Source organism: Megalops cyprinoides, chromosome 3 (genome assembly GCF_013368585.1).
Source record: "Megalops cyprinoides isolate fMegCyp1 chromosome 3, fMegCyp1.pri, whole genome shotgun sequence".
Classification (NCBI taxonomy): Eukaryota; Metazoa; Chordata; class Actinopteri; order Elopiformes; family Megalopidae; genus Megalops; species Megalops cyprinoides.
In genome coordinates this window covers 12,202,445-12,217,747 of record NC_050585.1, presented here as the reverse complement: position 1 = coordinate 12,217,747, position 15,303 = coordinate 12,202,445, and the positions used below count along the sequence as shown (strand labels likewise).

At 49.4% G+C, this 15,303-nt stretch overlaps 1 protein-coding gene across 5 annotated transcripts in view; it reads right to left on the bottom strand.

Annotated features, from left to right (window-relative positions):
* The window catches only part of mtmr4 (myotubularin related protein 4), a 67,184-nt gene that overhangs the window by 36,701 nt on the left and 15,180 nt on the right, over positions 1–15,303 (bottom strand). The window contains exon 1 of one of the 5 annotated variants that reach the window (XM_036523258.1): positions 7,642–8,092. The exons of 3 other annotated variants lie outside the window; for them this stretch is intronic. In XM_036523258.1, the coding sequence (XP_036379151.1) occupies positions 7,642–7,686 (45 nt within the window). In that variant the 5' untranslated portion in view covers positions 7,687–8,092. Of the gene's footprint in view, positions 1–7,641; positions 8,093–15,303 lie in introns of those variants that run through there. One more of the 5 variants, XM_036523259.1, reaches the window with a different exon arrangement.

The window sequence follows — 15,303 nt, the reverse complement described above, 5'->3', positions numbered from 1 at the left end:
TTTACTGCTGGCAAGGGTCCTGATAGATTGCATTCAATTTACGGTTCACTGAACATTCTTACTGAATGTCTTTCACCAGATGGTGTATCATATAAAGTAGGAAACAAGCTGTAAAAAAAATCTCTGAAGAAAACATGAGGAAAAATACTTATGTATCTATTTACCTCGGCAGAGCCACTAGCTGTCTGGACCTAAGATAACAAGCTGATCAGTGAGATAGCCTTCTACATCACTAAACCACATGAACATTGGTGATGTTACACAGCCAGAGGACAGGTGTGTGATGAAAGATCAAATTCCTAGATTTGCTGCAGACTTTTGCAATAGCGATCTATACAGGGAGGTTTCAGTTTAAAATCTGTGGAAAAATCTGAAAAACATACCGTAACAGTATGACGTTACTGCACCTAAAAAGCACGACTTCACCCAGACCAAAATGGTCATTAAAATGAATGTGACCTCGATTCACTCCACCTGCAATGTACTTCCTCCTTAACTTAGTGTATTTTCTCCCACTGCATTTTCCTTTAAATTCAGCAACTGCTACACTTAGAAACGTTGTGCAGGAAACAAAGTACTGCTTCCTAAAAGTCACTCAGAGTTATTGACGAAGCACAGTGCAGTTCTGTAATCTGAGGCCTTGCTCACACCGCAGTACCTCAGAACATAACGTGACACCACAGTCACGTAAATGAGGAGGGGGCTTCTTCCAAGCTGGGAACAAGTGGTTTCTGCCCTCATAAAAAGGCCATTACATTTTGCTATCAATTAGCTTTTTGAAGCCAAATGAACTGAACTGAACTCAAGTTAGATGCATCTTATGAAGTCAAATGAACATTCTGCTTGACTGTCACATCAGACAATGCAATATAAAGTAATGAGCATTATGTATAATTAACCAATATAATTTAATGACATCTTGAACTCATGCACCACAGAGTACTAACAGTACTGCAGATGAAATAAAACCCTAAGATTTCTTTCGAGCATGTAGCAGGGTGCCTATATTTTGACAAAACTGTCATGCTTTTTGAAATAATGTTAAAAATGCCTTTTAAGGTCCCTTGGCCAGGTTATCACAACACGCTTAATTGCAGTTTGTTATGGCAGGACTCTAAGGCAAATGATTTCCTGGCTGGATGTTTCAAAATTACCCACCATCACATTACGCTGTAGATCATTCTGCTTCAGCATCAAACGCTGGCCAACAGGTGCAGGGCCCCGAGCGGCCCTGTCACTGCTCAGAGCTGCGACACAGTTACTCTCCCCGGTCACGTTTATACAGGGGCATTCCAGCCTGCAAAAGGCACTTTCCACACTCCGTAAGAGCCTCTTATGGAGGAACAGCCCTAATAAAACATGATCTAGAGCTATTATTAGCGTGCTGTGTCTCATAATAGCTTTTCCACATCCATCACCAAAATGCAATGAAAACACCAAACCCGCTATGCGTGATGCTAGAATGCACCACCACGTGACCTTGAGGAATCAGCTTAGCCATCCTTCACGTGATTCTCATTGGAGCAGAAGCCCTTGATTGGGTGACAGGTCAAGAGAGCTCCCTTGACCCCGAAGGGAGGGGCGATATTGCTTTGCCCGGCCCCCAAGTGGAAGGAAGCCCCCCTCTGTCCCCGAGCTGTGCGGTATCCCAAAACATCCATGCAGGAATATGGTGACAAGGTGCCATAAATCACTGAGCCAGACCGCAACCCTCTGAGATATTCATCTCGCGTCAGAGAGGGGAGAGAACAAACCCCGTCCAATTCATCACATTCTACAGCTATTTCTCTTTGGCAAAACTACTCACTTGGTGGAAAACTTGGCAACATTTTTTTGGACTTTTTAAAGAAATTATTCCATGCTCCTTTAACCCTTTTCTCCTATCTGCATCTCTCTGAGCCTGATGGTCAAGGTTTTTTTTTTTAAGAATCCAAGCTGTAACACATATAACTATAGTACTTCAACTCAAATAGAAGGACAGACATACAGTACTTATGCTGTAGATACCCAAGTGGAGGAAGAATTTCATGTTTATAATGTGGTGTTGAATACCATCTTGTATTAATACAGCAGTGCAATTTGTAAGCCATTCATGCTGTCCATAAAAATAGTAAGTTCATGCAACTTGATATTTGTAATGCAAACTTATAGCTTGACAAGAAAAGCTTTGACAGGAAAAACAATTTCACAGGGAGGGCTGTGCATGCAATCTTTCAGCAGCTAAAAATGTAATTTTACCTCCTTCCCTCCAGCCCTGCCTGTTAACTTAAGCAACACCAGTGCATAATTTAATAACCCCACCCCTGAACCACTTCCAACCAGGCAAACATCACTGTTAATTCTTCTCATGCAAGAAACAAGATGGAAAACTGTGGCAAGCCAGTCTGCTTCTGGAATGACAGAAGAGAAGCATTTCTGCACTGCTCAGACAAGAGGGCATGGATAGAGAAAGACTGACAGAGGCATGGTCACATTATTAAGGGTCCTCCCAGAGCCAGTTGTGATTCAATGCAACAACAGACACATTTAGGCTAATGACTCCATAAAAACAAATGGGATTTCACGGCACATGGAACTTTCAAAGCTTTTTTTAGGGGAGCAGTTTTGACTGTAGCTGGGACACAGACGTTCTAAATTCGGTATATCCTCAGACAGCACATCAAAGCCCATCCCTGGCGGATCCGCGCGGAGCCGTTTCCGTGGCGTTTCAGGGACCGAGGAGGAGATGCCACACACACAGACGCGCACACACACACACACACACACACACACAAACACACACACAAACACACACACAAACACACACACATACACGCACAAATACACACAAACACACACACTCGCACACACACACAAAGCAGATAATTTGGTGGCTGAGGGCTCTGGCAGCGAAGTGGCACAGTTCACTGTCTGTCTTTCCTAGGCTGGCACTGACACCTGCAACAGCCACCTCCCCAACCCCCCACACCCCACCCCCCGCTGGCATTTTAATCACCTCTCGTGGCACGTAACCAGCAGCTCTGTGTCAAAGTCACCTGTAGGCTGAAGAGCCCCCCCCCCCCCCCCCCACCCTCCCCTTCCACAACACGGCGGGCTTGTATTACTCACAATCCCTCGACTTTTCAGAGTGGGCGAGCGCTGTTCGCGCTGCTCTCAGGCGAGCATCGATTTCAGTGGCTATTTTTGCGAAGGGGGCACTCAGAGACGATTAGATACAGAGACGAAACCGCAGAGGCTGGCATCTCACCGCGTGTCGCGGGGGGGGAGGTGAGACGCACGGTGAGAGGAGTCGCATAAGCGGAACAGGTTGTGCCAACTGCGTTTTGCTTTGTCACTCCGCTTCCATTGCCCGCCCCTCCCCCACATCTGTTCCCAGCGTACAGCAGACAATGCCCAAATCGCAGACTTCCTCTCCCTGCTTCCTTTCATCAGAGGACCACCGTGTCATCTATCCAGCTAAAACATCGGAAACCGAGCAACAAATACAATTTTTTAAATCAAAATTCCTCTCTCTTCCTTGTGTCGACAGTGTCAGAGAAACACTTTACCTACTAACATTGTCCGTGGAAGGGAGTATTAACACTACACAAGTTGAAAAGAGAAGACATTTTCAATTCATTAAAACAAGGGCATTTACTCGTTTCTAAAACGGTGTGAATGAGACTGCGATCAGGATGCTGGCAAGGTTTACATGCAGAGTGTGGGATCGTGGGGTGTGCCCGAAAAAAGACTGACTGCAATGGCATTCAGATCAAGAGACAATAACACTCAGGGCCAGACAGCACCGAGGACCCGAGTCCGGTTGCCATGGAAATGTTTTGAGAGACGCTTTCCCAGGGAACAATGTGCTCCATCATTCACACAGACTACCGTCCCCTAAACTGACTGGGGCTTTGTTGTGGATTAGAATTTTTCGGATTAATAAATCACTGTTGCTCTGGAGTCCCAAAATATCTCTATACCTCACAACCTGCATGGCTTACAGCAGTATAAGCAGCAAAAGGGCCTTATTTCTCCCAGGACACATAAAAAAATACAAAAACCTCCAAATATCCAAATGTTAGGTTTACTTCAATGGGCAATACACCTGCATGTTGTTAAGCAAAACAATAATATTTTTAAAATATCTGTCATATAAAAGCCTATTAGCTGGTGTGAGACTCACAAATTAGGCTGTGTTCTGCATCAAGTTAAAACGAGACACATGTGTCTCTTCATCCATAAGGACTTTGTCATGAGTGGATTTTTTTCCTGACTGTCATTCCATATAGTTTAGGCAGGCTGATTAAACTGTCAGTTTAACGTGATCTTAAAGACTTGCTTCTCAGTCTATATGGTAATTGATGTCAACCTGTAATCTGATGTAATCCGTTGTGCTTTCAACAAAACTAGTCCCAGTTCTAAAAAAAAATATCTATCTGTCAACCTCCAGGTATTACTACAAGGAAATGACTTTAAATGAAGATGTTTGTCAAAAATTAGACACAAGTTCCTCAAAAAATTTCACTTAACCATGACCATCTCCTGATCGAAGTTTGGTCAGGATCCGGAGCAGCCGGTTGCACAAGGAGGCAGCGATGGCAGTTTCCTTCAGCCCTGGCTGGGAAATATCCCCAGCTTGGATACGGCATACACAGGGAGGGGGGGAAAAGCTTCCAGACCACAGGCTCACCGCATGGACAGCCGAGCATGTGTGGTGTGTGGCACGCCGTGGCCGGGGGACTGGGGGGAGGGGGGGAGGGGGGGAGGGGGGGGGAGACAAAACGAGAGGAGCGGAACGCACCCTCACAGTGACGGACCGCGTACGCGCGTGGACACAGGCCGGGCTCTCTGGCTAATCCACAGCTCTTGCCGCGGGCGGGACATCGTGTGCCAGAGAGTTCCAGCAGGTCGCAGCGGACCGGGCAGCAGGAGTCTGACGAGCTAGGTGGTGGTGGACACGCTATGAATCATCCTCTCCCCTCTCTTCCCTTTCTTTGTGGGAGTGTAAATATTTCAGAAGGCTGAATATTTAAAATCACGGTGTTTGTGACGAGTCGAATCCTCGTCATGCGTTAAGTGCGGCCTGCAGCTCGGATCATCTCAGACACGCGGCCCCTGGCATCACGCACTCCCTCTCTCCCTCCCTCTCTCCCTCTCTCAGGCCTTCGGCAGATGCAGGGGAGAGAGAGGCTTTGCTCACTTCCATCGTGTCTTGTGTCCAGATGTGTGGCTCCCCTGCTGTACGGTCTGATCAGTCAGGCTGTGTGACAGCTGTGTATCTCTTGCGCATTTAACCACTTTCAACCACTTTTTAAAGCAAGTATTTTTAAAGTGGATCTGGAATCCCTGGCTGGGGGAATGAATGATAAAGAACTTTAACTCTGAGTGACTCTTCGGGGGGGGGGGGGGGGGGGGGGGGCGCCTTTCATCTCCAGCACATACAGTAAATTCCATCTGAAAGGAAACAGCCTGTACTGCGCAGAAAATAATGTCAGGACTCTTTGTGAGCAGTAAATCTCAGCGTATCGTGGCTGCACCGCAGGGAGGAGGCGAGGCGGGGCCCGGATGCTACAGTCACGATGCAGATCCGCTCCAGACGACCCGACCCCCAGAAACAAAAACGGGTGGGCCGGGGGGGTTGGGGGTGTCAGGGGATGGCAGTGATCTATGGTGAGGTAAAACAGCAGCAGAATGCAAAGCACCAGGACACCTCTCCCCTCTCCACCACGGCAGATGGGGACCGTCTGTCTGAGGTCCCCTAATCATCAACGCGGGCCACACGCAACCTGACTGCCGTCCCGGGAGCCCCAGACAAGCTCCTCCAGGTGCGCCGCTGCCTTCATTAGGAGGAAATCAATAATAAAAAAAAAAAAATAACCATGGCAACGCTCTTCTCATTGGCCGCTGTCGCACCTCCGTGGTGTTTGTTACTGTTTATCAAGTCACCGGGAGGCCTGCCCTTGAAAGGATGTGAGCTGATACCAGAGACGCGACCCCCATGCACAATCTGAACTCGTGGAAGGACACCAATCATGAAAACCCATCTGCCGTCATGCCCTAACGTGTCCCTCCGACTGTGCCAGGCGCAGTGGTGTCCAATGCATCAGCTCTGTCATATGCCAGCGTTGCCGGTATTGTGCACAAAGTCGCCCTCGTATCCAGTTACACTCTGAGATCAGTTAGGCGAATGCATTCGGAACATAATGGCATCTTTGTAACGGAAAACCTTTATCAATGCAACAGTGTTTCTATGACTCATTCTGGAGGCAGTCTGGTCACTGCAATTGAGACAATTACTCCACATAGAGAATATCAATTAAGGGGAGAAAATCCCACTTAGCTTCAAAGCACATAAAGACAGTTTCAGGCAGGCCTGATATCTACCACTGGCACCAGGAGTTTCTGAAAGTCTGCCGTCCCCCGTCTTTCACGATAATTCCGCTGTGGTTAAGCTGTGGCATCACTGCTGTCTGTAATTTTAAATCACGCCAGAACGCTGAGCCTAAAAACACACAGCCAGATAAACTGAGAGAAAAGATGACTCCCCTCCTTCCAGCAGCTGTTAATCTTGTGGTGCTGTATCTGCCTGACAGTGCCTGTGTGCTGAGGCCAGAGATGCCTGGGGGAAGTGACCGCAGCCCTAACCGGCCTGTCAATCTGAGCATCACGCTCAGAGCAACTCCAGCAGCTGCTAATCCTCAGTTTAATAATCAGAGGCGCTGGTCTCCATGACGATGGGCCAGCGTGGCGTTTGTCCTCTGCCCTCTGAATCCCCTTGACACGACAGGCAGGTAACCAGCCAATCACAGCGCCGCGCTGGACTAGGGGGCTCCAAGGGGAGGTCAGAGTGCGCCCCGCATGCGCCCCGAGCTCCGCAGCTGCCGAGGCGGCTGTCGGAGAGCCAATCCCTGCGAGGGGGATCGGAGCGAGGCAGAAACCGCCAACTGTGCACTTTATCAGCGGCGAGCACATGCTCTACTGTACCTCCTGACCTCAGAGCCCATGCTGTATTCTTTAAATGCGCTCGTCAGTCAGGTGGGAGAGCTCTGCGTTAGAGAGAGACGCGCTGGGATAGCTCTGCGTTAGAGAGACGCGCTGGGAGGGCTCTGCGTTAGAGAGACGCGCTGGGAGAGCTCTGCGTTAGAGAGAGACGCTGCCTCTCCCCTGAGCACGTGCACGCAAGCGTGCCCGTTCTACGGCATCACCTTTAAAGGTGAAGCCGCTCTCCTCGCGAGCGCCGAAACAATAACAATGGAGCACTTCCTTTTCCTCAAACCACACCTTCGCCCTTCTTTCCTGCGCCGCAAGCAGACACACATCCTTGTTTAACACAACGCTGCCCCCCTCCCTCCTGATGGCTCTCTGGACCATAGCAGGCGCTAACGCTACAGCTCTGTTTTCATAAGCGTCACGTCGGCGACTATTCTATTTTTTTTTTTTTTTTTTTTTTTTAAGAGTGGTGCTGGTTACTTAACAGCTGCAGTGCTCACATGCTGACATCACAAACAATCCCCTGGAATAGAGACACACACACACACACACACACACACATGCGCACACACATATACGTACACACGCAAGCAAGAAGCAAGCACACATATGCACACACGCACACGAACACGTGAACATTAAAAAAAAAAGAGAAGGGCTCAGACTTACAAAGCAGTTTAGCATAGAGCAGGAGACGCGCACAGCCAGGCTCATGATCAGGGAAGGTGGGGCTGCGTCGGGGAGACCAACAGCCAGCGGAGCATCAGAAAACACAGTGCCGGGAAAACCATCATTCCCTACCAGTGCGTCCCTCCTCCACCCCGCCACATGCACACACGCGCGCACCGCCGACCACCCCCCCTCCCAGACTCCACAGTCTACCCCAGCAGGCGCACGCTGACTGTCCGACCACCCCCCCCCCAAAAAAAAAGGCGCCTTCCTCGCTGGTGCTTGGATGAGCTGGGTACTCCGTGACAGAACTCCCCCTTTCACGGCACGCGAGGAGGAAGAAGGGGGGGGGCGTGCAAAAGCAGGAGAGCGTCAGCGAACGTGCCGGCCCAACCGCACGGAACGATGTGGATCCTGAATTAAGGAGGGAGGGAGGGAGAGAAAGAGAGGGAGAGGGAGAGAGAGGGGAGGGGAGGGGACTGCCCGATGCTAGGCTCCGCCCTCGGCAGCGACTTCCCCCTCCCTCTCTGCCATCGCTGCGCTGCTCGCAGAGTCTTTCTCCTCTCTCTTTCTCCCTCTCCCCCTCTCTCTCTCTCATCCTTCCCCAGACCCCTCCTTCCCGGTTCACCCTTCACCGAGATCCCTTCATTAGCGGGCCTCTCTCTCTCTCTCTCGCCGACGCGGCAGCTTGGAGGAGAACATGCGCGGCGCTCGGAGGACGCCCCGGCAGCGGCACGTGTCACAACAGTGTGCTGTGGGAACGCGCATCTGCGCAGCAGCGGCGGCGGCAGCGGCAGCAGCGCCGGGCTCTCTTCCCTGCTCTCAGCTGCTACAGCAGGACCAGATGCAGCGTTCCGAGCCGGATCGGGCTGGGCTGGGCTGAGGTGGGGGGGGGGGGGCTCGCTTTCGTGCAGCCCCTGCAATATGATGGCTGCTTCCTGCACGCCCGCCCCGCCCAGCTGCGGTACTGCGTCCGGAGGGGCTCGCCTGTGCTGGGGTAGGGAGACGCTGATGCGCAGTGAGCTCCAGTGACACAGCATTCTACAGCGCCCCCCCCCCCCCCCCCCCTCCTGCTCTCTCTCCCTCTCTTCATCTCTCTCTCTCTCTCTCTATCCCCCCCTCGGTGCAATGAGTCACTGCCTGGGCAAAATGCATCACCATCACGGCGTGCTGCAGAGCTGCAGCCGGGCTCACAGCTCAGGCAGGACCTCCATGCTGCCCCATCCCCCCACGCTTCCCCGCGTCCTGTCCTTGCCGCCATCCTCCAGAGGAAGCACACGCTGGCCGCCGGGGAGAGCGGGGCCCCCGGGGGGCCCCATCACGTGGCGCGTCTCTGCGTTCGGTCCCTCCCCAGGGCCACTTTCGCGGGAGACAGAGCCTGACATTGGGCTGTTCTCCTGAAATTACACATCTGCGAGCGTGTGCTGCTAGCAGCCGGAAAGCAAGGACGACCGCGAGGGTCACGCACACTGCGGAATGTCTCAGTTTGCAGTCAAACATGAAGTATGACAAACCTGTACGTGTATGTGTAGATTTACACACACACACACACGCACATATTTTCAGGTGTATTTTTACACACACACAACAAATGACTTCGAATTAAGGGATGTTCCCTGACTGTATCCTTAAATCTCAAAACTCCCCATAATGCAACATTACCGCCACTGTCCTGTACCACTGTTGGGCCGCCTCGGTGATGTAATCAGACACTGATGCAATGCTGAGCTCCGAGGGCTAACGGCACAAAGAGTCCGAAGCGTGGGAGCGTGACTCATTACTGCACTCATCGTGACAGTGAGCCAGTGGAGAGGGGGGGGTGGTGGGGGGTGTTAACACAACCCTGAAAGAATCTCCCAGATACACAGAGTGCTGCTGAATATCCCCCCCACAGCGCCGGAATACCAATAGACCAGACCGTGTCAAATGCAGCTCATTTGCATGGCCGGCTTTATCTGGGTGTTTGAGCTCCAGCTCCTGCCACAGTCCTGCCCCCCATCCCCACAGTGTGTTTGGTGAGGTGTGTGTTGTTTGTCTTTGTGTTGAGGTCAGACAGAGGTCGCAATGGGCTGGGGATGGGGGGAGGTTCATTTATTGGTTTCAGTGGAGTGGATGGATGTGTGTGTGAGGGTATGTGTGGTTTCAGTGGATTGGGTGTGTGTGTGTGTGTATGTGTAAATGACTGGTTTCAATGGGTTGGGTGTGTGTATATGTGTGTAAACGACTGGTTTCGGTGGGCTGCGTGTGGGTGTGTGTGCGGGTATGTTTTAATGACTGGTGTCAGTGAGTTGGAGGCTAATGAATGGTAATGACGGGTTTCAGTGGGTTGTGTGTGTGTGTGTGTGTGTGTGTGTGTGTGTGTTTGTGTGCGTGCGTGCATAGGCATTTACTGACAACACCAATTTAGGGAGAGGAGGACATCCGCTGATACTGGGCAGCTGTAGATTGCACGCTTAGGGCAATTCTTGTAGGGCTTTTACTACAAAAGACAACGCTTTACAGGGAACGTGCCAGGCCCTGACCGTATATCAGCGGGATCCCTCTGCCTGTAGGACACACGGCACACCTTCTCTCTGGGAGGGGGAACCGAGGGGAGGGGGGGGGGGAACATAAACGTGCCCACCTTGTGTAAATCACATCAGTCCTACTCTCTGACTCCCCAAGGATTCCCCGCGCTGTAATGGAAACCCTTGGTTAATGTCATATTCAGGCTAGGGGGGGGGGACTGGGCAAAGGGACGATTTCACTGCTGCATGGAGTACCGCAAATAGCGCATCGCTCACGTGGCACGCCACGGCTGCCCGCCCGCCCCTCCCCCCGCCGACAGCGGGGAAACCCACCCCCTGACGGGCAAGCGAGAGAGAGAGCGGAGGCTCTCTGATCAATGCACAGGCCAGCCACCGAGACGCAGTCTACTGACCCATTCAAAAGGCTGACGATCCATTCACACGCCTGGAGGAAGGGGGGGGGGGGGATCCTTCATTAGCCAATGAAAAATGTGCGTTTGCTTTTAAAAAAACAGCTGCATAGCCATAATTCAAATGAGCGGATGTTTTTTCCCTTGGCTATAGCAGAGAAAGGTGCAGTCCCGCACGTTTAAAGCAAGGAGTGCTGTTACGCAATGGTGGGGGGAAAAAAGGAAGCCCTGACCTTTGCGTAAATCTCCCTGCTCTGTATAACTAATTTTTTCCCCACTTATGAGAATAGCATTGCTTATTTTAGCCAAAACCAGGCTGACCAGTGATGGAGGGAGTTCCACTGGATTCAATACCTCCCAACTGTACCTCAGCATATCTTCTTCTGAATGCTACTGCTGACCGCAAAAGCACTGTTTTTTAGAGGTTATCTGACTCTTGCGCCACCTTATCAAACAGAAATAACAAAAATCCTATTGCAAGAAGGATAACAAAAATGCCATCTCGTTTTCACACCAAACAAATGGACATTTATGTTACTGAGCATCACAAACCCTAACTACAGTACCCAGGACAAGCCTGCAAACAGCAAACAGATGTTCACAAGGGGTGGAATTGAGTTTTAACCACAGACATAAAGTTCTATGGAGGATTTTTTTTCTTTACAAGGTTCGTAAAGAGGAAAGCGAATCCATTCAGTGCTGAAATTCAGAGTTTCCTTCCTCCCTTTTCCAAGCCTATTACCCCCAAGCAGGCTTTGATCAGGCTGTGCCTTGCCAACTAAACCTATATTGGCCAAAATTTGACCAGACTTGGGTGCCCTCTAGGCAAGTGGGAGTGAGAGGGAGGGGGCCTTGCTGATTTTCTACTGCAAATAAGGCTTATGAAGGGAACACATTTCAGGTGCTTCCAATTCAACAGCCCTTATCTGAGGTAAGCGCTTTGCAGGTGTTCCTCACAGCGACCGATGCCCACAGCAGTTTGGGCGCTGAGAACAAAAACAGCTGGAGAGTACAGGTGACCTCATGCTTCACATACACAGATGACATCATGTAGGGCAGTCTCACAATGGGAAATGTTTACCTGCACGGTTCTCAGGCCCGGCACGGTCACGCCTCGCAGGTATTCCACAGCCGCCAGGTACACGGGTAACAATGGAACGTAAAACAGTCCATTGTTCGCGCCCATTTCCCCATCACCGGCTCACAAAGGGGGCCGCTACCTGAATGCCCGACTCAATACCGTAGTGTCGTTTCAACCTACCAATGCATGCTGAGGCGAAGAGAACCCTAGGAGTCGCAATTTAACTCCCTGCCACCTGACTGGATTAGGGCAGATCATATTACTGTGAAGTGGCTGCCGATGTGCGCTCTGCCTGTTAATATCCAACCTGTCAAAAAGCATGCCGCCTTCCATCCACCAAGTCAAGGGTTTCATTATCTGCTACAAAGAGACTTAATGATTACACCATGTTGTCATGCTTTGCATTAAAATTCTGATGTGCAACTGTTCACTTCAGCGCAGAGCTTCCGATCGCCCAATCGCGTGGCTTTGCTAAACAATTCCGCCAATGAGGGTGGCCGAATAGCTCAGAATTTGCATGATTTAATTACTGAGAAAGCAAACAGTAAAGCAGGGAAGGAGGCGACGGGGTGATTTACTGTCTACTTGAATGGGGAAAAAGTCGATCAAACCCTGCCGTGCCTTTGGCTCCAAACTGGCCCTGCAGCGTGAGGAATTGGAACATGTGTGAAGAATGAACGTAAACACATTCTCCTCGGGGGGGGGGTGAACGGGGAAAGGGGCACCCTTAAACCCAAAGGCGACTTCCCTCCTAAAAAGCCGTAATTAGCCTATAAAAGATCAAATGCATGTTTCAATGCATCGGTTTAGGTCACCAATATCCTCTGCCATTTCCAAGACAACTGCTACAGCGCATGACTGCAGGAGGATTTTGAGGGGCGGAGTAATGTTGGCCCAAACAGCCATGGTGGTGAGGTGATACCCCTGTACCCATACACTGACAGCTGATGACAACTGCAGTAAAACATCAACAATAATGAGAAACTGAATAAAAGTGCAAAAAGTCAGGAAATGGCTCCTCAAACAATCCCAAAATCGACAGGACGAACAAGAGACCATTTCAATTCTAAATTAAGATCCCCCCCCCACCCCCCGCCAGGTTTTTTTTTTTTTTATGGCAGGTGTGTAAAGATTAATGGGTCACCCCGTGTACTTTATCAGATGACTATTTTTGTACATCTGACATCCTGAATAAGGGCCTTTACTTGGCTCAGCAAGAACGCAATCAGTTCGAGTGCCGGGTTCGAGTGTCTCATCGCTCCTGGGCGGGTGCCACAGTCGCACGTTGGCAGGCGCTTGCAGCCGCGCAACGCCAGCGCTCGCCTTCCCCGAGCCGCGAAAATCTCCGCAGCGTCCGCCTGCCTGCTCCACGCGGCGAGGGGAGCGACGCGGCCCCCACTCCTGTCCTCAAAATCCCCCTCAGAGATAAGATGCACACTCTTCCATCTGCAGCTTTAACATTTGGGAAGAAATGGACAATTTTAACTTGAGAGATAATTAAGACACTTAATTGAGATGCCAAAGTCTGGATGCATCAGTATGGCAGACTGTATGACAAATAAAGACAAGTCGATATCAACGCATATTTATGCAATTCTGTGGCACATATCTGTGAATTACTGTCGAATGCATTTCGGCAATTCTCATCTTTAAAAACTGGGAAGGAGCATGTAGTAGTATTTTCCAATCACTTAACGTGCTATAATTGCAGGCAACTCCGATTATCCAGGCTAAGGGGGGTTGAGGCGTGGACAGTAAGAAAAATGTCATTTTGACTAATTGTCTGTTTACCTTTGAAATCGACATATTATTCTTAACATCCAAAAATGAAGACTGCTACCTGGAGAGCCAACATCCTGTTTAAATACTGCATACAAAAATTAGTGTGCTTCCCAGAAAGATGCCTGTAACAACATACATGACACATTACATTACAATATCGTCATTTAGCAGATGCCCTTATCCAGAGCAACTTCCACAGGTTGCGGTTTTTACATGTTATCCAATTATACAGCTGGATATTTACTGAGGCAATTGTGGGTTAAGGCTCAAGGGTACAGCAGCAGTGCCCCAGTGGGGAACTGAACGAGCAACCTTTCGGTTACGAGCCCTGCTCCGTACCACTATGGTATACTGTCACCCCATACAAGGTGAGTCGACTGGTGGCAGCTAGTAATACTGCCACCTATCTTTACTTGACAAGTAGCTTTAACAGGTAGCCGTCTATGTATCATATCGATGAACATTTGTGAAACAATCAGTTATATTATTTGGCAGAAGGTCACAATTTTCCATCTTTCCATCTTCCATCTAAGTGACTTGTGAGAGGTAGACTTACACCCACCCCTACAAACAAACATGTGAGTAAAAGCATATTAAAGAAACGTAAATGCAAACAAATTATGATTCAGCTCCCAAAAACAAAAACCAGTATTCAGAGGTATCTCATTTCAGTACTACAATGGCAATCAATATCAATGCAATTTAGTATGCCAATAATAAAACTGTTTAAAAGTCTACAAATATAATGCAGTTGAAAATGGTTGAATAGCCTCCCACTGCAAGTTGCATACAGAAAAACTATGTTCCTATGTGTACCTTAATGTGAGGCAAGTCAGTGTTAAAGATGGAAAGACTAAACATGTTCACATCATCCCGAGAGGATATAACAGTCTGGCATATTGCCCATCGAGACAAATAATGCCAAAAAACATTTTGTTTTTAAAAAAAGGGAATGCCAAGTAATCTGTGAGTCAATCAGTCTTTTGCGTTCAACTCCGAAGGTTCTAGAATCACAAACCTTTGCAGTCTGCTAAAAATACACAGCTTCCTAACAAGCTGGCTGCATTGTCTGTGAAGGTTTTGTAAGCAGACCCACAGCACAGTAAAAGGGCTCTCTGGTATGACAGCTGACAGGAAGACAGGCAGCTCTCCCATTCAGTATGGTTTGTTAGCTTCATTATCCATCTGCAGGCGCATCAACAATTAGGCTGGCATACAATGGCTGCCCCGGCGCTGAAGAATGGCACATTTGGCCAATTTGGTGGAACTGTAAGTCACGAATTCCAATGCTTCCAATGACCCTCTGGCGACACAGATAAATGGAACCTCATTTTCCTTGCGTACCCCTCTTGGACTCTCTCTATCCGAACGCCGTAGGTCCTCCGTACTAGATGTTTGCACCTCAGCAGTATCATATCTTAGCGTCATTCCTGTAACTCAGGGTATACTAGGAAATGCGATTATGCCAGGCTTCCTCTGAGCACATCAAAATAACATAGTAAATAACATAGGTAAATAAATACTGCTGGTGTAATGCAAGCTATTCAATTGAAACCAAAGCAAATAACCGGTCTTAACCAGTCTGCGCAAGGTGACCGCAGAGGTCAAGGCAAGTGTTTGATTTATGATTCGAGATTGTAATGTACAAGGTCCTCCAGGCACATCAATGTCAAACACTTTAATGCAATGGCACTGGAGAGGACGACTTTATTGCCGCGGTTACCAGAACCATAATGAGCACCCAGTGCATGGGAAGCGTACAGGCCTCTGAGAACCGGGACCACACTGCGATGTGCACGCGTGAAGGTCAGATTCTCAGACAACTACCTTCATGTAGCTCTACGCAATGGTCTGCTTTACGGCCTTTACTGCGTCAGGGACA